The sequence below is a fragment of the Pipistrellus hanaki genome, assembly GCF_964339955.1.
Source record: "Pipistrellus hanaki genome assembly, chromosome: X".
Lineage (NCBI taxonomy): Eukaryota > Metazoa > Chordata > Mammalia > Chiroptera > Vespertilionidae > Pipistrellus > Pipistrellus hanaki.
The window spans coordinates 98913226-98937868 of record NC_140524.1 but is presented as its reverse complement, the minus strand read 5'-3'; the positions used below and the strand labels follow the sequence as shown (position 1 = coordinate 98937868).

At 37.9% G+C, this 24643-nt stretch overlaps 1 protein-coding gene across 2 annotated transcripts in view; it reads left to right on the top strand.

The window, feature by feature from the left end:
* Positions 1-24643, top strand: part of MOSPD2 (motile sperm domain containing 2) — a 43178-nt gene that overhangs the window by 3550 nt on the left and 14985 nt on the right. For both annotated transcript variants that reach the window (XM_084869860.1, XM_084869859.1), the window contains exons 3-8: positions 10523-10678; positions 12322-12408; positions 14389-14543; positions 18088-18148; positions 19559-19597; positions 24194-24318. In XM_084869860.1, the coding sequence (XP_084725986.1) occupies positions 10523-10678; positions 12322-12408; positions 14389-14543; positions 18088-18148; positions 19559-19597; positions 24194-24318 (623 nt within the window). The remainder of the gene's footprint in view (positions 1-10522; positions 10679-12321; positions 12409-14388; positions 14544-18087; positions 18149-19558; positions 19598-24193; positions 24319-24643) is intronic.

Below are 24643 nucleotides of genomic sequence, written 5' to 3'. Positions count from 1 at the left end.
TAGTGCTCCTTCTCGAACTCCTAGAATCCAGGAGGAGCATGAAAACAGAACTAACATTAAAGTGAAGAGGAATTGTAGAAAGAGTGCTACATTTCGTAGTGCTACATTTGTAGTCATCCCTGTAGGAGTCAAACGAGGAAAAATCGCCTCTGGTTGGGGTGGCTAAGCTAGCAAAGTTAGGAAAAATGTCACAGAAAAGAGTGTTTCTCGTGGACTTTGAAAGATGGTGGCGCTGGGCCAGGTGGAGAAAGCGATCCAGGCAGATAGTGTGAGCTCAGTTGCTGGAGTGAGAAGGTAGGAGGGCATGTTCTAGAAGCCAGAGGGAGTCCATTTGGAGGGACCTGGGGAGGGTAAGCCAAGAACAATATTACAGAGAACCTTGGACCCCTAAGTGATGTCTTTGTGCTTGGGGAGTTTGGAGAGCTATGGAGGGCTTTGTGGGCTTTGTGATTTTAGGTTTGTTTTCTGCCTTTACAAGTGTAAGAACTCATTCAAAGGAATTTGGATGCCAAAAACAACTGCGGAATCCCCCGTAAGCTCATCATGCGGAGATAGCTCTAACAGTGGGAGCATTCTTTCCTGTCTGTTTTTCTAGACATAAAAGAAACATTCTGTGTGTCGTTTTGTGTTGCATTTCTTACTGACATGATTGTCTTTCCCCAGATACAGACTTAGCAACATTTATAGTTAGCAACATTTTATATTATTGTCAATATTTATTTCTATAAATTAAAGATAATTTTCTTATTCTTTGACTTAGTATTCCCTTTTTGGACATTTCTTCTTAATATAATTTTTTTTTTTTTGTACAGCAGTTCAGATTATTTCCTTAAGACTTGTGTCTAAAAGTAGAATTCTAATTGTAATAGTGTATTTTTAAGATACTTCATTTCATGTATGCTAAACTTTACTCAATAGAAGTTTCACCAAGATTCATTCCCAATAGCCCGTAAAAAAGTTAGTTTCACCATAGTCTTACCCATATGTAGTGTCATCATTTCTTAACTTACGGTTCTGTTTTAGTTTGCATTTGATTACTAGTGAGATTAAACTTCTCATATGTCTACATCCATTTATAACTTAACTTTTATTACTATGGCTTTATAATTGGTTTGGAGTTTTCTTGTTTAAGTCACTTTTACTTTTTTCTTTTTTTTAAATGTATTCAAAATCAACCATTCCTTTGTAGCTGCTTCCATTGCTGTTAAGTTAAATAATTTTCTCTCATCCAGTAAATTTTTCTAGTCTTTTAACTTTTGTTTTGTCTCGGTCTATTATTTTTTACATTTCGAATGTCTCATATAGGCAAAATGTATCAAGCATGAATAAAATAAGCACCCATGTACTCAGCACTCAGCAATAACACGTGCTGTGAATCCCATCCCTGATCGTCCTACTTTTGTCCTTTATCCCTCTCTGTGCCCTCCAGCCAGCTGTTTGTCCTGCATTCTGTTTCACTCCTTCTCTTGCTTTTCATTAGCTTTACCACCTATAGCGTATTCTTCACCAGTACTTTATTGAGTTTAACTCTTCTTGAACTTTAAATAAAAGCTGAATATATTTTTTCATGGCTTGCTGCTGTGGCTCAAGAAGTCATTCATCTCGGCTAATAGAACCATACTGTCATTTATTCCTTTTTATATCTGCGTAGTGGTTCATGGGATGAATATACCAGTTGATGGATTTGGGGTTGTGTTTAGGTTTTGCTGTTAGGTACAATGCTGCTGTGAACGTTCTCATGCTTATGTGGTGCTTGGACTTTCTCCAAGGCGGAGGTTCTGAAAGCTGGTCCAGCAATTGTAGTTCCCTGAGAGGTCAATATTATTTTCCTAACACTAAAGCATCATTTTCCTTTTTCACTGTCATTCTCTCACCAGCAGACGGTGGTGTTTTGTAGAGGTTACACGGCACGTGATGATGTCATTGCTCTGGCACCTGATAGAATGAGTGATTATGTGTTCTCGTGTATAATATTTTTCTCAACTTTAATGCCTACTATAGTAACTACCAATAAATATAACCCACACAAACAGAAAGACTCTTTGGGGTCCTCAGTTATTTTTTAGAGTGTAAAAGGGGGCCTGAGACCAAAAAATCTTGAGAACTACCGCTCTAGAATTTGTACCCAACAATGAAATGGGTGGGTCATAGAATAGGCACATGTTCAACGTTACCAGGTTATGCCAAACTAATCCCCAGATGGTGCCAGCTTTATTTTAATCAGCAGTATTTGAGTGTCCTGGTTTTTCCATAAAATTTTGGACAATTTGCCATTGTTATTTTTCCCCATCTGATGGGGATGTTGGAATATGTCATTGTGGTTTGAATTTGCATTTTTTGAGTACTAGTCAGATTGAGCATTTCTTCACATCTCTATGGGCCATTTGGTTTCCGCTTCTGTGAAAATCACTTCTTGCTCTTGGTGCTTTGTTCCTCCATGTAAATTATAGAATTAGCTTATCATGTTTTGTGGTAAAATACTTTTATTAGGATGTAGAGTGGAATTGTGTTAAATCAGATCAATTGTGGAAGACTTGACATTATCATGGCTCAAATTTCCAATCCAGTAACCTGGTGTATCTTCCTGTCTGCTCAAGTCTGTCTTGTTGAAAGATTTATAATTTTCTCCATAAAGGTGAACCCATTTTATTAAATTTATTCCCAGGTTTACATGTTTTTGTAATTTTATATATATATATATATATATATATATATATATATATATATATATATATATTTATTGACTTCAGAGAGGAAGGGAGAACGAAAGAGAGATAGAAGCATCAATGATGAGAGAGAATCACTGATCCGCTGCCTCCTGCATGCCCTCCACTGTGGATCGAGCCCACAACCTAGGCATGTGCTCTTGGCCAGAATTGAACCTGTGACTCTTCAGTCCACAGGCTGACGCTCTGTCCTGAGCCAAGTCATCTAGGGCAGTGTTTTTCAACCTTTTTTGGGCAAAGGCACACTTGTTTCATGAAAAAAATGGAGGCACACCACCATTAGAAAATGTTAAAAAATTTAACTCTGTGCCTATATTGACTATATATAAAGTAATTCTCTTGAATAGGAATCAAATAAACACAAAGAAAGTATTTTATAATTACTTTATTATGAAATATTAAGTAAACAAAATAGTGAAAAATTATAAAATTCTTGTCTTGTCTGCACCTACGGCACACCAGGCAACATCTCGCGGCACACTAGTGTGCCGCGGAACAGCGGTTGAAAAACTCTGATCTAGGGCATATTTTTATTTTTGTTGTTTAAATGGTGTTCTCTAAGAATTTATTTTCTAAATGATTGTTGCTGGTTTGTAGAAAGTGCATTTGGGTTTTTTACATTAATATTGAACTCAGAAACCTTATTAACTCGTCTTAGTCTTGATAGTTTATCTCTAGATTAGTTTAGGATTTCTGCGTATACTAGTACAATAATATCATCTTGAAATAATGATAGTTTCCTTCCTAACTTTCTAATTCTTCAAATGTGGTAACTTTACACTGGCTGGAGCCTTTAGTATTGAGTAAACACAATGATAAAAGCCTACTTGTCTTATTCCTGATCTTAGATAGCTCTAAACGTGTCACCGTGAAGCATAGTCTCTGTAGAGATCCTTTATCAAAATAAAGATGTTTCCTTCTAGTCCTGGTTTGCTAGTTTGGGTTTCTGTTTGTTGTTTTGTTTTGTTACCATCATGACTGATGGTTGAATTTTACTGACTGCATTTTGGCCATCTACTGAACACATTAATCTGGTATTTTTCTTTTAATAGCATGGCACATTATATTAGTCAGATTTTTAAAACATATCGGTGGATTCAGTTAACTAATATTTTATTGAGCAGTGTTGAATCTGTTTTCACAAAGTGGCCTGTAATTTTCCTTCCTTGTACTTTTTTGTGCGTTTTTGACATCAAATTATGCAGTGGGGGCATGAAAAGGGAAATGGAGGGAACATTCTCTCTCCAGCAGGAAGCAGGGAAGAGGGAAACAAGCAACTTAGTAACTAGAAAATACAGTGAAACAGCAGAAATAATCCAACTTTTATTGAGAGTTACCACAAATATGAACAAATACATACTTATCAGAACAGATTTTTTCAATCTTAATTGCATGCTGCCTAGAATAGACTACTTTAAAAGAAATTAATGTAGAAAAATTGAAATAAAGAGATAGAAAATATATATATGTATATATAAAACAAATATTAACCAGAATAATCCTATGTAATCTATACTTTCATTAGACAAAATGTTACTAAGGTGAAAATACATATGAAAGGGATACTACTGGAGATAAAAGGAACCAAAATTGATACAACAATTAGGAACAACATACAAAGTACCTAATGATACAGCCTTAAGATACATAAAGCAAAAGATCCCAGAATTACAAGGGAAACTCAAGAAATCCACAGAAATATTGAATGATTTTAACAAATCCCTTTCAGAGATACTCAGAACAAGCAAGCAAGAAATCCCTAAGATTTTAGATTTTAACACCCCAAGAACAAAGTTGATAAATATGTATATGTATGTGTTATTGTAAAGACTCTCCTATCCAGCCAATAGAGAATATATTCTTTTGAATTTATATTTTTGATTGAGCTTTTAAACACTCACCACATATTAAATCATAAAGTCTCAGAAATTCCATAGCAGCTTGAGCATGTTCGCACACCATTAAAAAACCGTTAGCAGTCACAATAAACAGGTACTTAAAAAACAAATCAAATGCTAGGATACTGAAATAACACACCTCTGAATAACCCATAGGTTAACATCTTCCTAACAAAGTTTGTAATTCTTCTGCTAAATAACCTGTGGGCTATTGAGGATATCACAATGTAAATTACAAAATACTTAAAGCTGAGCAACCACAAATTATCTTATATGCATAAAAAATATATATGCATAATATGCAAATTGACCAGACAGCAGAACGACCAATCACTATGATGCACACTGACCACCAGAGGGCAGATGCTCAATGCAGGAGCTGCTCCCAGCCCACAGGGGAATCACCTAATGGGGAATGGGGAACCTGGAGTGAGTGGTGGCGGATTCAGGCAGCACCAAGCTAAGGCAGGTGCAAGTGAGTGGGGCCCTGATCACCCTACTGGTCGCCCCACACACAGAGGGTGTGTCCGGTCATCCGTAATATGCTAATGACATGCTAAGGCCCCTCAACTGCTCACTATAATGTGCACTGACCAGCTGAGGGTAGATGCCGTGACCAGTAGGTTAGCTTGCTGCTGGGGTCCAGCCAATCGGGACTGAGTGAGATGGGCCAGACATTCCCTGGACTCCTCCCATGGTCACTCCCGGCTGGCCAACTTCCCATGTCCCTCCCCAGCCTCGATTGTGCACCGGTGGGGTCTCTCAGCCTGGCCTGCACCCTCTTGCAATCCAGGACCCTTGGGGATGTTGGAGAGCCTGTTTCGGCCTGATCCTGCAGGCCAGGCCTAGCGACCCCGCTAGTGCATGAATTCGTGCACTGGGCCTCTAGTATATAACAGATTTTTTAAAAATAAATAGAGAATAATACAATACCCAGCTTTATCACATTAAGTTATTAAACTTAGATTAAATGTAAAACTTTTTGGAGAAAGAAAGACCACCAAAATTATCTCTGAGAAGTCAAAAACCTAAATAGATCAGTGACTATTAAAGAAATTCATAGTCATAGATCTCTATGATTCTCACCACCCACCACCATGAAGTCATTCACATACACATAAGGTACAGGCAGTTTTGTTAGTCCCAGGAATGCAGAGATGATTCATAGTGAGAAAATGCTGCAGAGGAATTTATCACATTACCATCATGCTTCTCAGTGAAATGTTTGAATAGATACAGTTGAACAATCAAAGAAGATCAACACTGAGAAGTGTCTTTCATCTCTTGTGCCTCTTCACTCCCTTTTCTCCCCTCTTTAGATAACCATATTTGTTTTGTTTTTTCATTTTTCTATATTTGTTTAAGCCAATACAAACATAGTATATTCATTAACAAAATTGAGGAAAATGTTTATTTCAATACAGAGAAACCAAACTGGCTTTAATTCAACTTTATGAAAAGCAAACAAGCAAAACATTTAGCAAACTTAACCTTTAAGTGTATCTTCTAAAAGCCTACAGTAAATGTCATGTTTAATTGTGAAATTTCAACATAACTCTCATAAAGTCAGGGAAAAGACTTGATCTCCACTGTCTATAATAAAAGCATAATATGCTAATTAGACCAGACAGCTGAATGACCTTCTGGACATCATTATGGACGTCCTTCCAGAGGAAACTGCAGCAGCAGGGGCCAAGGCAGAGGCAGTTAGGGCAGGCAGATGAGCAGTTGGGGGCAATGAGGCAGGCAGGCTAGTGGTTAGGGGCGATGAGGCAGGCAAGCACTTAGGGGCGATGAGGCAGGCAGGCTAGTGGTTAGGCAGGTAGGCAGGCAAGCAGTTAGGAACCAGTGGTTCTAGGTTGCAAGGTTTATGTCAGACTGCTGGTTTAGGTCTGATCCTGCAAGCCTAAACCAGCAATTGGACATCCCCCGAGGGGTCCCAGATGACGAGAGGGTGCAGGCTGGGCTGAGGGACCCCCCTCCAATCACAAATTTTGTGCATTGGGCCTCTAGTTATTTTATAATTCTACAGTATATAAAATGACCTAGTTATCAATATGGCAAGAAAAATAGATGTGAAGTTTGCCGGTCTATCATTATTGTCTCATGATAGCAACACAAAAATCTCTAAATTGTAATAATCTAATGGAAGAAATGTATTACATTTTCTTTTGTGGAAAAATTAGATACTATTAAAGAACATTGAAAGACCCGTACAGATCAGTAGACAGATGTGACATGTAAGATATTATATCTCTTACATGTCCACATATGAATCCATCTGGCTCCTCGGCCCGAATCAAAGCTAGCGGTCAGCTGAAACCGGTTTGGCTCAGTGGATAGAACATCAGCCTGTGGACTGAAAGGTCCCAGGTTCGATTTCGGTCAAGGGCATGTACCTTGGTTGCGGACACATCCCCAGTAGGGGGTGTGCAGGAGGCAGCTGATCGATGATTCTCTCTCATCGATGTTTCTAACTCTCTATCCCTTTCTCTTCCTCTCTGTTAAAAATCAATAAAATATATTAGGGGTAAAAAAAGCTAGTGGTCATTGTAGTCTTCATTATCAGCATTTTCAGTCTTTTTTAAGTCAGTTTTATTTTATTAGGTCTAGTAATAATTAATGTCGTTTTCTAATACCTTTTTTAAATCGAATTTATTTAAACAATACAACAAAATTTAATCAACAATATAGTTGCCGTTGTTTTCTACTACTTGTGCCCAACGCTCAGGAAGCATTTTAATCCCTCTGTTGTAAAATTCTTGTGATTTTGATGCAAAAAATTCGGTCAATGCATTTTTGAGGCATTCTTCATTATTAAATTTTTTTCCAAGAAGAAAGTTTTGCAAAGAACGAAACAAATGGTAATCGGAAGGGGCAATATCAGGAGAATATGCAGGTTGAGGGAGAACTTCCCATTCCAACTGGCGTAGTTTTTCAGCAGTGATTCTTGCAGTATGAGGTCGTGCGTTATCGTGGTGAAGAATTACGCCCTTCCGATTAATCAGCGCGGGTTCTTTTTCTCTTAAAGCTTGGGCTAACCTTTCCAATTGGGCACTATACACTGCACTTGTAATGGTTTGGTTAGATGGTAAAAGTTCATAATGAAGAATTCCTTTAAAATTCCACCAAACACACAACATCACTTTTTTCGCATGCAAGTCAGGTTTTGGCGTGGGCTGCGGAGCCTCATTTTTGTCCAACCATTGAGGCCGCCTTTTCAAATTAACATACAGCACCCATTCTTCATCTCCGGTAACAATTTGCTCTAAAAACGGCAACGGTTTTGACAAGAGAGGAGCGAACTGCAAATTGTGACTCTTTGATTACGGTTGTTGTTGGTCAACTCATGAGGAACCCATTTTCCAAACTTTTGGACTTTGCCAAGTGCACGCAATTGATTGGAAATTGTTTTTTGTGAACAATTTAAAGTTGTCGCAAGCTCTTGCTGGGTAATTTGAGGATTTTGCACCAAAAGAGCTTGAAGAGCTTCTTGATCAAAATTGGACACACGGCCTCGACCACTCTTGTCATCTAACGAAAAATTTCCCTCGCGAAATTTCTCAAACCAACGCTGGCATTTTCTGGCGCTAACTGCATCTTGACCAAGAGCACTACAGATGTTTTTTGCAGCCTCACTTGCTTTTCTTCCTAATTGGAACTCGTAAAGCATGCAGTGCCGAATATGCTCTTCATCCGCCATCTTCTTAGCCCTAGTTTTGCAACAAAAACCAAACCAAACACAAACTTTTTCAAGCAAAACTTGTTAATTGCACTTCACACGTTCTGTAGATACCACGTGTTTGAAGGTTATGTCAATACAAGTCAACGCCAAGCAAGATTTTAAACGAATGTTAAAAAACGACATTAATTATTACTAGACCCTAGAAACCCCTTAATGAAGCAGTAAATGTATTAATACTTGACCCCCTGCCGGGACCAGTTTGGCTCAATGGATAGAGCGTCGGCTTGGGGACTGAAGGGTCCCGGGTTCGATTCCGGTCAAGGGCATGTGCCTTGGTTGCGGGCATATCCCCAGTGGGGGGTGTGCAAGAGGCTCTCTCTCATCGATGTTTCTAACTCTCTCTCTCTCTCCCTTCCTCTCCGTATAAAATCAATAAAATATATTTAAAAAAAATACTTGACCCCTGAGTACGTGTTTTCTAATGTTCTCTGTGATAAATTCGGGAAGTATGCATCCAACTCTTCTGCAGGCTGAGTTGGCAGCTAAACTAGCCACTTTTTGATAGACCACCACTTTCATTTGAAAGAACAACTGGTTATTCTGACTTAAATATTGGGCAGACATTTTCTTGAAAATGAATGAAATCAGCCTATAATTTCAAGGAAAACACTTCACTGGTCCAATGCAGAGGGCTATCCAGAAACCAAAATAAATGGTGCTTCTTCAGGGAACAGCTACTTCCAGGAGCTCTCTTGTTACTAAACAACATGAAGTGTTTTATACCCAACTCATGTTCATAAATTACAATATAAGAAAAGTTTCGTTTTGAATAGTGATAGATCTTTCAAATAACAGAGCTAAAACTATATTCTAAGGTTTACCTACTGAAGAACCATTCATTGTATAGATCAATCAGAAAAATAGAGCCCAAATATTGAAAGCCATTTCCAAGGTAACTCTAAAAATGCATGATTTATGGCCAAATCTGGTATTTCGTAGTGCTTTAAACTTCCAAGTACTTTCATATATACATTTTTATCTGATCCTCAAGCAACCCAGTGAGTATGTAAAGTACCTAAAGATAAGAAAACTGAGACTCAAAGAAGATAATTCTCTGAGTGCGCTTTGTATTTTCCTGCCCTTTAAGCTACTATCTCTGTGGGTCTGACATAAGTCCCAGAAAATGGAAGATATAGAATCTATGAAACCTGGCAACTAATTGATGCAAACATAAAATGGACATGAAGGAGCCAGAGAATGTTCTGAAACTTCTTTTTTGGGCCCCTGGGAGGGTACCATTAACTGAGAAAATAAAATCAGAAAAGGAATAGATTGTGTCAAACAAATGTTTTCTGAAGGAAGGCCTTGTCATCAGCACTACTGTAATCTGCTTTGGGGGATTTTCAGAATCAATGGACAATGCCGTTAAAGTCTCTGTATGAAAAGATACGCGTGCATGCCAGTAACTGACTCCAGGGGAAAAGAAAAGTGCCTTAAGCCTCAGTTCAAGGCCTGTAGCTGTTCACAGGTGGGAAGGAATGGCTTCTGGGTTCTGGGAAAAATTCCTGGAAGAGGAACCATTTGAAAGGTAGAATTTGTTCATAGGTGGTTGTGCGGAGACCAGGACATTTCTGGTACAGAAAAATAAAAGGATATGGAAGGAGGAATATCAGATCCACAGGTTGGTAGGACCATAGCATGTTTGTAAATAGATACTGAGAAATTATTGAAAACAATTATTCCCAGGAAATGTTGACTGCTGCCTAATGGTCAGTTTTCCATTTTGTGTTCAGTTAATTTTTTTAAAAAAGACACTTGCCAAACATGTCTTAAGTACAACTTAGTTCTTTATATGTAAAACTTTATGTTTCACTGACTAGGGTGAGGATTTCAAGTTCAGGTAACATAATTGATCTTCCCAGACATTGATTTATAGTTATAGAGCGTGTTGTGCAAAATATTTCACTGTGGTCTTATTTTTTTAAATCTTTGGTGGTTTGTGTAAAGTAAACATGCAGTCTTTAGATAACTTCATTGTCTTCACACTTAAAAATTCATTAATCCTTTAAGTAGCATTTTCATCTGAACAACATCCCGGTTCTTCAAATAGCTTATCTTTCACTTCCGGCTCTCTCTGTTCCTTGACATCAGTGTTTGCTACTATTCATTGCAAAATCTCTCTGACTTGGATATTTATTTCTGTGTGTCCCCAGATAAGCCAGATAAATATGATCCACGTGATGTCGAAAGGCTACAACAAGATGATAACTGGGTTGAAAGTTACTTATGTTGGAGACATGATGCTGTAGACGAAACATTGAAGATGATCGATGAGAGCTTTCAGTGGCGGAAAGAAATGGCGGTCCACGGTAAGCTGTTCCATTTAAGCTTGGCCCTATCCTGTCCCCTGTACAAATGTACTAACTGGTTTACTCTTACCAGTAAGTAATAATATATTTGCAAATATCCATGGCAGCCATCATCAACATCAGAATACAGCGTTTGACACAGTCCCACTAACACTTTGAAAGGAGTGTCCTAAGACTTAAGTGTAGGGCAGGTCATTCGAAAGGCAATCAGGTCACCAAGGAGCAGAATCACACTGATTCTTCACTCACAGCGGTCTCATAATCTGTGCCTGCTTAGTTCGGTGCCATTAAACAATAGCAAGACAGCATCTTCACTGTCAGGCCCGGACATACGGTGATACTGTTTCCTATTTCTCTCCGTTGTTCACGTCTGTCTTTATCCCCAGAGTTCCTTGTGCTGATGGTGGTTCCCTATAGAATTAAGGAGTGGGGGTCCCCAAAAAGCAAGCTTATCCTCAAGGATGCCTTCTGCAGCCACCTTTTAACTGCTTCATTTGAAGGCACACTTCAAGATGAAAATTTTCTCCACAAACGAGTTTTAAAACTTAGAGGGGGGGGGGTTTTATAATAGTCTTCAAGTATATAAAGGACTCTTCTCAGGCAAGGTTACCCATTATCTCTCTTCTAAAAATTTACCAAGAAACTGGCATAACGTTTGCGTTTGATGGGGTGTAAAGAAGGATTTTTCTGACCTTGAAGATTATAAACTCTGCAGTGACTGAGTCTGGAGTCTTACATAGAATAATCAACAAATAACTCCAGAGCAGACACTCTCCCCACTCTTCTCTCTTATAGAAGGAATCCTTCGGAAGGGGAATATTTAAAAAAAAAAAATTTGCTTGGAAATGTCAAAACTGTAGGTAATTTCAACAAACTGAAACATTTATAAATATAAATCTGATATTTCTCAATCACAAGCACAGAATAAACTTTTAAACTTCGTAGTTTTTCTCACATAGGATTGCTTGTTTCTAGTTGCAAACAGCAGGAAGACGATAAAAGGGAGTGAGGGAGGATACAGGAATCTTTGGAAGTTCTAGGTGAAGTAGCAGTGAATGTAACGAAAGCCTTGGCACTGGCCACCTTGCTCCATTGGTTATCTGCCTCACTAGAGGCTAAACAGGCCCTTTTGTTCGTCCTGCTAAAGGAGCTAGCATTTTTAACTATTTTCCAATTGTCCCGAGATTATAAAGTGTATTAAACTCTGCTGGATTTCAAACTCTATAGAAAACTCGTATTTTGCGAAAGAAACCAGTGATCTTTTTTTTTCTTTTCCATTAATTCTGAAGCTGTCATGTGGATCTTTGCTGGCATGATCTCGTGAGATTGGCCAATAGTGATAATATTTGTTTGCAAGTCTTTATGTGGAACACAGAACATGGAAATGTGTCAACATAAATAATGACTGATGTCAAAAGGCAATGGATGTTTTTCATTTCTTTCGTCTATATGCTTTTATGTAGTTTGTTTACTTGGTAAGAAACACCATTTTTATTGCCATTCTATCCAGATGTTTGAATAAGCTTTATCTTTTTCTTTCTTTCTATGAGACCTACTATAGAACTTTAACCTTTACCTTGTGAGTTTTCTTTTTTAAAAGGTGCCTAAGTTGCAATTACTCATCACTGTTTATCACTTTTTAGATCTGACTGAAGCCTCTATTCCCAAATGGTTACTGGAAATTGGTGGTATTTACCTCCACGGTTATGACAAAGAAGGCAACAAGTTGTGTGAGTATATTTAACTTTTAGACTGGTTTTCCAAGACTTCGAGATGTACTTATCTTTCTCAACAGAATTAGTAAGAGGCAGCACTTTCTCTATTTGCAAGTTTCCTGTAACTGCACATCAGACACTCAGTAGTTATACTACTGTTTGCAATATAATAAAACGGACAGCAAAGGCAAATGCCACATCCCCTAACAAAGCCAAAATTATGTAATTCAGAGTCATTATCTTCTTTGTAATTTGACTGTGATATTAAAATTCCCCCTAGTATTTTTCAGAAAAACTTTTTTGAAGGTCCCTAATGGTTAATAAATGGACTTTTCTCAGGTTTCCCAGTCTGCCCCTCTAGCTTCTTCTTCAATGTGTGTGATCGCAGGAAGAACAGTGGCACTCATCCTGCTGTCCAAGGACTCTCTTCCCTCCCCCTCGCCCCAAACCCAGCCTGGGGTAGTGCCAAGGCTAAGCCTAGGCAGGAGTGTCAGAACCCCGTCCCAGGCAGAGTCCCCAGACGGGCAAGCCCATGGCATCACCTCACTGACCCTCACTGGCTGGTGCCACCAGATGGACTGCTGACCTGCTGCCCTCACCACAACACACAGCTGAACATCAGTGTCCCACCCCTGCTCTCTCTCTCTGTACTGCCCAGCACAGGCCAACAAACATACACTCTTTTTTTTTGGGGGGGGGGTATTTTGTTTAAATTTCTATATTGATTAAGGTATCACATATTTGTCCTCATCCCCCCATTCCAAAACCCCACCCCCCACTCATGTCCCCACCCCCCTATTGTCCTTGACCACTGGTTAGGCTCATATGTGTGCACATAAGTGCTTTGGTTGATCTCTCCCTTTTATCCCCACCCTCCCTCTGAGGTCCAGCTGTCTGACCCATGGCTCCTTCTCTTTGGGTCTGTTCTTGTTCATCAGTCTATGTTGTTCACCATTTCCCTTGGATGAGTGAGATCATGTCCTACTGGAAATACACTTATAAGAATCAAAAATGAGATAAGCAATATGCCTTTCAGCATACACTCTTCCGTCTGCCAGCGCTTCAGGGAACCCCTCTCCATTTTCACCAGCACTTCCTCAGCTCAGTCCCTCCCTGTCCCCTTCTCCCCAATCCCTTCCCAGGGCATCAGCTCTTGGTTTCCTTCTCTGCCTCTTCCCTTCTCCCCTGCAAGCTGCTGCCTGAGAGATGTTGGCCATAGGAAGATCAAAAAGGCCTTAGCATATCATTCAGGGTCCTTCACACCCACTCTGTCTGTTTAGCTCCTCCTGTCACCACTCAGCACTCTGTAGCAAGCTGCCACCACTCTGAACACTTTGCCACACTCCACCCCCATGCAGGACACGTGCAGGGCACGGGCTCACACTTGCAGAGTGCCTCCAGGGCTTTTCCTCTGGAAGGAAAGATAGGATCAATGGCTTTTGTTTTGTTAAGCATGGTGAAGAGTACTCTTAGGTTATTACCACATATTGTTTGTTCACATGTATTTTCTCTCCCCCTTCCTTACTAGTGAAGTTTACTTAGTTCCTAAGGCGGTGGAAAAATAGTTTTCTTCCTGCTACTCCTCTTTAAGGTTCCCAAGTGCGCATTAGTTCTCATTTTTAAAAAGGGAGAGATATTTTTTTTTTTTTAAATATATTTTATTGATTTTGTACAGAGAGGAAGGGAGAGAGATAGAGAGTTAGAAACATCGATGAGAGAGTCATCGATCAGCTGCCTCTTGCACACCCCCTACTGGGGATGTGCCCGCAACCAAGGTACATGCCCTTGACCGGAATCGAACCTGGGACCCTTCAGTCCCCAAGCCGACGCTCTATCCATTGAGCCAAACCGGTCTCGGCGGGAGAGATATTTTTTGATCTGAGAAATAAAATGAATCCTAAATGGAAAAATGAAAAGGATAGAATGATATATGCATAAAGTAATATTATAAAGTCATATTTTTTTTTTATGTTTCATCTAACGTTCTCCTCAAAGTGTGGATCAGGGTGAAGTATCATGTAAAAGACAATAAAACCATCCTGGACAAAAAGAAGCTCATCGCATTCTGGCTGGAGCGTTACGCGAAGAGAGAAAACGGGAAGCCCATCACTGTGATGTTTGACCTGTCAGAAACTGGCATCAATAGCATAGTAAGCACTTTTTAAAATCCTAAGTGATTGTTTATCACGGTGTGCTCCCTCTCTCCTATCCTTCCTGCCATCCCACCCCCCAACCAAATACTGCTATAACACTGAGCTAACCAGGCTATGTTGGGATTTATTTTCTCCCCCTGAATTGTGACTCGAGTCAAATATAGAATACAATTTGCAGAGAATAAATTTGCTTCAGCGTGTGGCATTGAAACTGTAGATTTTCCAGAAATGCTCCTTGTCTGATACACAGGATATAATGTAGGATGTGGAGGCTGGCCAGGTACTGAGTACCTGTGGTAACAGCAAACTTTCCTATCACAGCTCTTATCCTACGTAGGGGTGTCGAACTCAATCAGAGAAGGGGCCAAAATCTAAAATCCAGCCTAAATCGCGGGCCGAATGGTTTACTGAACAGTCATAAACTGACAATGTCATAAACTGACAGCGGAGTGCAGTGATGACAGCACGGTGCGGGCCACATTGCAAGGCCTGGCGGGCTGGATTTGGCCCGCGGGCCTTGTGTTTGACACATGTACAGCACCTAACCCTGTGCCTGCACAGCATGATGCACTCAGGAAATGCTGAGGTCAGCGACATCTGCTCTGTTGTACCGTTAGATTCACACCGTGTTTTAATGTCGCGAGATGTCTACCTGGGTTTTGCACATACAGCACTTTTGTGATTTTGTTTGGGGTCCTTTGTCTGCTTGTTTGGATTTTTTGTTTGTTTGATTTGGTTAGCTTTGGAAAACAGTCGTCTTCAGGTGATTTTTCCCAAGCTTAAAAACTAAAATAAAAGCTACCCATCCTTATTTTGGGGCCTTTATGACCTTAGTAAGGTGGCCAGATGCGGTACAGTCCCGATTTTTAACAGTTTGTCCTGCGTCCCGTGGCGTTTTAAAAAAGTCCCGATTTTTGGGAAAAAATCGGGACTTTTTTTAAAACACCGCATGACACATTGTTAAAAATCGGGACTGTCCCACCAAAAGCAGGACATCTGGTCACCTTACCTTAATGGTAACTACAAACCCTTCAGCAGGGATGGGGATGCATCAGCACATTTATTAGAACCCATGTCTCTTAAATTCAAACCACGGCTAATTCTGGTAGCAGGGAAGGGTCATTTGCACACCTGTCTTGGGCAGTGTTAAAACCTTTTTGAAAATCCACTTGACAAAGTATGTTAAGAATCTTAAAGTGTTCACATTCATATTCTTTGCCTGGTAACTATCTTCTGGAAATTTATTCTAAAGAAAGAATCCTGAGTACAGAAAAAATATTATGCATCAAATGTGTGTGTGTTTTTTCAGAGTGTCATTTAAAATAATGAAAAATTAGAAAACTGTATGCGTCAACATGGTGAAATAGTAAATTGAGGTGTAGTAATTTATGGAGTATGTATAGTGGTGTTTATAAATAATTTGCAGTAATATTGGAAAATACCTATTTTAAATGAAAAAGGCAACAGGGTTATATCACAGTAAACCTAGCCCTCAAGAAGTCTTAGAAATTAAAAAACAACAACAGATAAACAAAATACATACTAGAGAGAAACACTAGACAGAAGTAGAGATGAGTTTTGGGTGGTGGAACCACGGACTCCCCCCCCCCAATCTTTCTATCTTTATATTTAAAATTTAAAGAGTTCATTGCCCTGGATTTTTTTCAGTGTGGTTCTGTGTCAGTGAGTTTTAGATTACAACTCCTATGCTCAAAATCTAAATCAAAATGCCTAGGTAAACAATATTTCTTAAAAATAAATCATGATTCTGTTATCTTTTATGTGCAATAATTTCTAAGTATTAACCCTGAATAATGACAAATAAATGTTAATGTTTTTATTGCCAAATATAGGGGCAAAGAATTGAACTGTCTGATTTTTTTTTTCAAGCTACAAAAGATACGCTTTCTCATTATTTTTAATTTATAAATAAGTTTTATTTGTATGACTAGATATTTAACTAGTATTGTTTTAAAATACTTGAATCGTATTGAATTATTTGTATATATGACCCTAATAATTCATGAAGGATTTAAGTTGGCTTATAAAGATGTATGCAAAAAATTTAAAGTTGGGCCAGTAATTTGGCTCTAAGCTTTCAACTGCCTACCTGAAAAAAATGGAATCATTTAAATTCAGAGATTATACTTTAAAACCAGTGTCTTAGGAAAAGTATATGCATTCCTGACACTTAGAGAGAAAAGCCTTTCATGCGTCCTCAAAGGGAGGGCATTTTACAAGATAATGAATAGCGTCCTTGAAAACATTCTCACAGAATGTAGACCATTCATTTCATAGAGCTTTTTTATGCAGTACCCACTAATATATGTGCACCCCTGGCATCCTATCAAATCCACGTGAATTAATAGTAACTTGGAATTTTATAAGCAAGGCCATTCAATTATAGAAAAGATGAAAATAATATCAGATAAAGACTTATGCAAAGTCTCTGGGGGACACAGATCATATAGTAGTTAACCAAATTGATATATAATCCCTTGACTAAAAATTATTAAGCTATCTGCACAGTGGGTATAATGATTAGTTATAAAGGTGTTATTACATAGTAGGATTTATCCCATAATAAACGCTTAAGATAGTTAAGAATGCTTACTGTACACAGTTTACTGGAGTTAAAGATGCTACAATTCACCCACTAGGAATGACTTAATGGACTCTCCTCTATAGGATAACCACCTTTCAGAATTGATGGCTTTAAGTTTGCCTAGTTATATGTAGCTTTCATCCTATAGTTGTTATAAGAAGGCTGGTCAGGATTAGTAAGTCAGCGTATGGCCATGTAGTAGCATGTAATAAAATTATCCATATGAGTAATAACCCTAATAACCTAATTTCATGTTACTGTGTTCAGTGCAATGGAGCCAACCAGATAACTATGCTTATAAAGGCTTCCAGAAATGGAAATTAAAGAACAATACTTGAATGTAAACTGAGAAATTCTAATTCTCATTCTAGATCTCTAAATAAGAGGAAAGAATCTTGAATTAAGATAGATACAGCAGGCCAATATAAGATTAATTGTGGAACAAAAGATTAATAAAGTATGTTTTATTCAAGCTATTATGAAGTATAGAAATTAGCTTTAAGATCAAATATTGCAGAATTTATATACATATGTTTTATTATCCCAAATGGTCAGGTTATAAACTTTATCCATGATTCATTAATTCTTTAATTATTCAGCAGATTTTTTAGAGTTTCTCTATGAGGATTGCTTTTAGCTCCATTTTAAAATTTCATGCTATCTTAGCAGCCTACGATCTAACTAGTTTGAGGTAACATGAATGATGCTTAAGCTTCTGATTTCTTTAACTCAGTTTTAGTACTGATTATTATAATTAGCTTAATGACTTAAGACCTTAATCCTTGGGAATCTATGTATTTATACATGAGCTTATTTTTAAAGAATTTAATAATTGTCTCATTTGTATTTAATAATTTATCACTTTTAGAAATAATGCAGTTTAAAATTTTCTAATGTGGACAGTCTTAAAGATTTAAATGTATAATCTTTTTTTAGGACATGGATTTTGTACGCTTTATCATCAACTGCTTTAAGGTTTATTACCCTAAATACCTCTGTAAGTAACTTATTCCTTTATAAACATACTAAAGCCCATGCACCAGTGGGGTCCCTCGGCCTGGCCTTCAGGGATCGGGCCAAAACCAGCTCTCTCACATCCCCCAAGGGGTTCTGGATTGCGAGAGGGTGCAGGGCAGTCTGAGGGACTCTACCAGTACCCAATCAAAACTGGGGAGGGACCATGGGAGGGCTGCAGGGCATGTCTGTCCCGTCTGGCCCAGTCCCTGTTGCCAGAACCCAGCAGCAAGCTAACCTTCCAATCAGAGCACCTGCCCCCTGGTGGTCAGTGCACATCATAGCGACTGGTCAAACAGTCATATACTTAGCCTATTAGGCTTTTATTATATGGGATGAAATGTAAAACTGTAAACAATGTCTGAAAATTTTAGGTCTTTATATTATTATAGACTTTAATAGCTGAAACATTGTTTTCTGATGAGTGCTTAAAAGAGTTCATAGAAATTTAAGCACATATTGTAATAGGCATAGGGGAATTTTCATAAATAATCATGTCCTTTAGAGTTAGTTTTAAGAGTTTAAGTTCTAAACTGTACATATGGTATCCTATAACACACACACACACACGTACATAAAAACATACACTTATTTCAAAGATTAACCCATTTTTACTAATCTTTCAATCAGAAATTCCTTTAAAATATTCATTATGTTGACCTTGGCTGGGTAGCTCAGTTGATTAGAGCATTGTCCCAATATGCCAAGGTTATGGATTCAGTCCCAGGTCAGGGCACATATAAGAATCAAGCAATGAATGCATAAGTGGAACAACAAATTGATATTTCTCTCTCTCTCCCTCTCTTCCCTCTTCTCTCTAAAAATCAATTTCAAATACAAGAAAGCATTTATTATATGGAATGTCCTACATACAAGAAACAGATTAATATTGATAAAGTGGAATCTGTGATAAGCGATACTCATTCGTAAAGTACATTGGGTTATGAATTGCTATTCTCAAATTGTCATTGAGAAAATGACTATAGTGTTTTCTCAATGACAATTTGAATCTGATGTTGAAACAGTTTTAAAGTTCAATGGACTTCAACAGTAACATGACATGCCACATCCAGACTCCATTTACCCACTTAACAATTTCCTTTTGTACCTTTATGCAAACAACAATAACAATATAATAAAAGGCCAAGCTACTTGCCAAAGGACAGTGATAATGCAATATTTGTTTCCTGTAAGCTATTCTCCTTGGCTGGGCTCCTCACCATTTTGAGAAGTTAGTTTAGTTCTAGCACCACTCAGCAGTCACTGACTTAAAAATGAATCAGTCAGCTCCGTTTTTTGTTACATTCAGATCATCATTTTTCCTAGGTTAGATATATGTGATATTACTATAGTGCTACTAAGTCACATTCAATGAATTTTTTTCATCTTTCAGCAAAAATAGTGATCTTTGATATGCCTTGGATAATGAACGGTGAGTACATTACCTATACTTTCTAAAATAGAATGTCTGATTTCCTTTTTTCTTTGCCAACTTCGCCACATGGCTATGGTTGTTTAAAAAATTGTTTATATTGTGCTTGGTGTATACTCTTAAGTGGCTAGATTTAAACCATTGAAAGGCTGTTTCAAAGCAAAGGAGTCTAATTTTTCTACCCCATAGGGTCACCCACTAGTCTTCTCTAAAACCAGCCTCAGGATGGTCAACCATTCAAGAAAAACTATAGTCCGAAGCCTCAGTTTACCTCCCACAGGTGGGGTATTTCATGAAACACAGGCCTTAGCTAGGTTTTCTCATGGGCTTCAGTTGTTGAGGAGGAAGGTGGGCTGAATGTGAAATGTATTCCAAATCTCTGTAGTCACATACCCCTAGGATGACAGGCATAATATATACTTTTTAAATTATTGGAAAACACTAGTTATCAAAAAACTTTCACAAAGAAGAGCCCAGGTCCAAATGGCTTCACTGGTAAATTTTACCAAACATAAAAAAGCAACACCAATCCTTTGTAAACTCTTCCAAAAAAATAGAAGAGGGAACAATTTACCATTCATTTCATGAGCAAGTATATACCTAATCACAAGCATCACAGGAAAACTATGGACCAATATCTCGTATGAATATAGTTGGACCAATCCTCAATAAAGTACCTTGTTTCTCCGAAAATAAGACATCCTCCGAAAGTAAGACCTAGCACATGGAAAGATAAGACATCCCCTGAAAATAAGACCTAGCGCAACTTTGGGAGAAAAAATTAATATAAGACACTGTCTTATTTTCGGGGAAACAGGGTAGATTCAATAAACTGAATCTAGCAACATATAAAAAGGATTATGCACCATGACCAAGTGGGATTTATCTCAGGAATGCAAAATCAGTTCAACAAAAGAAAATCAAACCATGTTATCCACCATATTAATAGGCTAAAAGAAAAAAAAAAATGATCCTCTCAATAGACACAGAAAAAGCATTTGAAAAAATTCAGTAGTCTCCTGATAAACACACTCTAGAAACTAGGAATAGAATTAACTGTGAAGTTAGGGGGACCATAGTAGTCCACACAGACTACCCTCACTTCTGACACAAACTATAAGGTCAAGGGGTTCCCCAAACCAGTCTCACTCAGGTTTACTAGAATGACTTACAGAACTCACTGAAAGCAGGTATACTCGCAGCTACATTTTATTCCAGGGAAAGGATTCAGATTAAAATAAGCAACTGAAGAAAAACAGAACCAAATCCACTAAAATAGCAAATGTGGAGCAAAGTTAGTCTTCCAGCATCAATATGCGGCAGTTCCCATGGAGTAATGCCAATCAGAAAAGGTCACCCAAACTTCAGCGCTCAGACTTTTTATTGGGGTTTCATTCCATAGGCCAGAGTGGTTTACCACAGTGTTTACCCTAGTCTTCCCAGGGTTTACTGATCTGTGTGGTGCAAAGCCCCTACTCTTAAGTCATATCGTTCCTGTGTGACCCAAGGCTCCAAGACAAACAAAGGGAGCCCTGTCAAGCATGAAGATTATCTTCCGGCAGCTACAGGCAAAGGCCAGACCTTCCTTTGCATAAGGTTAAGTCTTCACTACCCAGAAGAGAACCTGCAGAGCCCGATAAAGGGCATCTAGGTCAAACCTGCATCCGTGAAAACCCACAGCTAACATGAAGTAATATCAACAATAGTTGCAGGTGACATAATCTTCTATATGCAAAATTTTCAGGAATGCGAACACACAGAAATTTATTAGAACTAATAAGTGAGTTCAGCAAGGTGGCAGGATGCAAACTTAATACACAAGATCAATTGTATTTCTCTATACTCTCAATGAACTATCCAAAAAATGAAGTTAAGAAGATTTCATTTTTAATATCATTACAAAGAATAAAATAACATAAAAATAAAATTAATAAAATAAGTTTGATACTTGTACACTGAAAACTACATAACACCACTGAAAGATATTAAAGACCGAGGTAAACATCTCTTATTCAAGGATTGGAAGTCTTAATATTGTTAATATGATGAATACTTCCTGAATGGATCGAAAAATTTAATCCAGCCCCTGTCAAAATCTCAGCTGCTTTTTTTTTTTTTTTACAGTAATTGGCAATCAATTGACTTAAATTGATATGGAAATGCAGGAGACTCGGAGTAGTAAAAATAATCTTGAAAAAGAACAATGAAATTGGGAGAACTCACTATTTTTAAAAAAAATAGTATTTCTTGATTTTAGAGAGGAAGGGAGAGAGAAACATCAATTGGTTGTTTCCTATATGTGCCTCAACAGGGGATTAAACCCAAACCTGGGTATGTGCCCTGACAGTAATCGAACTAGTGACCTCTTGGTTCATGGATCGATGCTGAAATACTGAGCCACACTGTCTGGGCCCCATGTTTTTATTCCAAACTCACTATAAAGCTGTAGCAATTAAGATGTAATTCAGACATAAGGATAGATAGATACATAGAATTGAGAGTCCAAAAGGAAACTCTAACATTAATGGCTAATAGTTGACAATGGTGCCAAAACAATTCAGTAGAGAATGAATAGTCTTTTTAATAAAAAAATACTGGGGCAACTGAGCATCTGCATTCAAAAGAATGTAGGTGGATCTCTACCTCTCATCATGTACAAAAGCTAACTCAAATGTAAGAGTTAAAATTCTAACACTCTTATAATAAACCATATGAGTAAATCTTTGTGACCTTGAATTAGGCATTGTTTTTTTAGATATGACACCAATAAAAAACAACCCACATGGGACAAAAGGAAAAAATACTTTGGACTTTATTAATATTTAAATAGTTTGCACTCCAAAGTATACCACCAAGAAGGTGAAAAGACAGCTGTCAGAATAGAATAAAAGATATTTATAAATTATACATCTGATAAGGGACTTATGTCAAGAGTATAGAAGTAACTTTTATAATGCAGCAATAAAAAGCAATGGCTCAATTAAAAAAGGTGAAAGATTTGAATACACATTTTTCCAAAGAGAATATGTAAACGGCAATGAACAAATGACAAGATGCTCAACATTAGTCCTTAATTCAAGTCAAAATCAAGTAAGATAGTACTTCATACCCACCAGGATGACAATAATCAAAGAAAAAATCAGTAGTAAGTGTTGACAAGGATGTGGAACAATTGGAACCCTCTGGTGAGAATGAAAAAATGGCAGTTCCTCAAAGAATTTAAACATAAAACTACCATATGGCCCAGTAATTCCACTCCTAGCTATACATCTTCAAAGAGAAGTGAAACCATATGCTCACACATGAACTTGTACACAAATGTTCATAGCAGCTTTACACATAATAGTGAAAAGTGAAAACAACCCAAATATTCATAACTGATGAATGGATAAACAAGTATCATATATCCATAAAATGGACAATTATTCAGTCATAAAAAGGAATTAAATACCTTTTAAATGCTATGTCATGGATGAATCTTAAAAACACGCTAAGTGAACAAAACTAGTAGGGAAAAAAACATTGTATGATTCTATTTATCAATATATGAAATGTCCAAAATAGGCAAATCCATATAGACAGAAAGTAGATTAGTGTTTACCATGGAATGGGAAAAGACAAGACAAGAAGAGATTGATAAGTGAGAGTTTCTTTTTGGTGTGATAAAAATGTTCTAAAATTAAGACAATGGCGATGGTTGTGCAACTCGGTGAATATACTAAAAACCATTGATGTGTATACTTTAAAAGGATAAATTTTATGATAGGTAAATTATATCTCAGCTAGAGGCCTGGTACATGAGTTCATGCACAGGTGGGGTTCCTTCAGCTTGGCCAGCATTCGGAGCCGTTTTGCACAGTCTGGATCAGTGCCAGTGGGCCAGGGAAAGGACCGTGGGATGTTGGCTGTGCGAGCACACTGACTACCAAGGGGCAGCTCCTACATTGAGTGTCTGCCTCTGGTGGTCAGTGCGCACCATAGCGACTGGTCGACCAGTTGTTCCGTTGTAAACAGCTGGGTTTGATAACAGTTAATTCTTGCAGATTCTCTCGATTCCTCACAATTACATAGATTGTAGGACTTTAGAGAAAGGCATAGAAGGTTAGGATTAGGATGGAAATCTGGGTCCAGCTCACACCCAGTATGAGGTGGCCTGCTTTTCTTCCTGAGTTCCCATTTCAGAAAGTTGTTCAGACTGGGAGTTTTATCAGAAACATAAGGCAAGTGACTCTTCCCATAATATTGTGCAGTTATTCCCTGAACCAATGCTGTTTGATGTAGTGTCTGGAAATCTTAGTAGTTGGGATTATTGATGGATTTGTGCAGAGGCCAAGACTCTGATGAGTATATTTGAGAACATTAGAGTATTTGAATCGTCTTGAATCTTTATGGACCATTGAAATCTGTAAGGGAAAGTCAGTGTGTAAATGCCTATAGGAATTAAACAATGTTAAATAAGTATCATGTCATAGGAATATACATATTAAGAAATTTTAGCCTAACCTATTTTCAGAAGACCACAGTTAGCACCTACAGTAAATTAATTGAGAAAGTGATGAATGAAAAGAATTTAATAAAGTAACTTTTTTTCTTCAGCTGCTTTCAAAATTGTAAAATCCTGGCTCGGTCCAGAAGCAGTGAGTTTGTTGAAGTTTACAAATAAACATGAAGTTCAAGACTATGTCAGTGTCGAATACCTGCCTCCCCACATGGGTGGAACTGTAAGTATAGTACTTGAAACTTGTTCCTAAAATAAGACTGGGCCATGGCTGTATTCTTTTCTTAAGGAAAAAGGAAAAGCAGTGTCATAATATCCAAAGGAAGCTCATAGATTCACCAAAATAATAAGCAGTGTTACATTTTTTTAAGTTTTCAAGTTGTTATATTGCTGTTTTTGAATGGGTCTGAACTGAAAAGTATTCAGTAAAAATGTATTCAGTATTTAGAAACAAGTGTTCAGTAAAGGTCTTTCTACTGCTATTAGTCATCCTGTGCCCCTTCCCAGTTCCATTATTTCTTATTTTTTCCAGGGATCTGTATTACCTA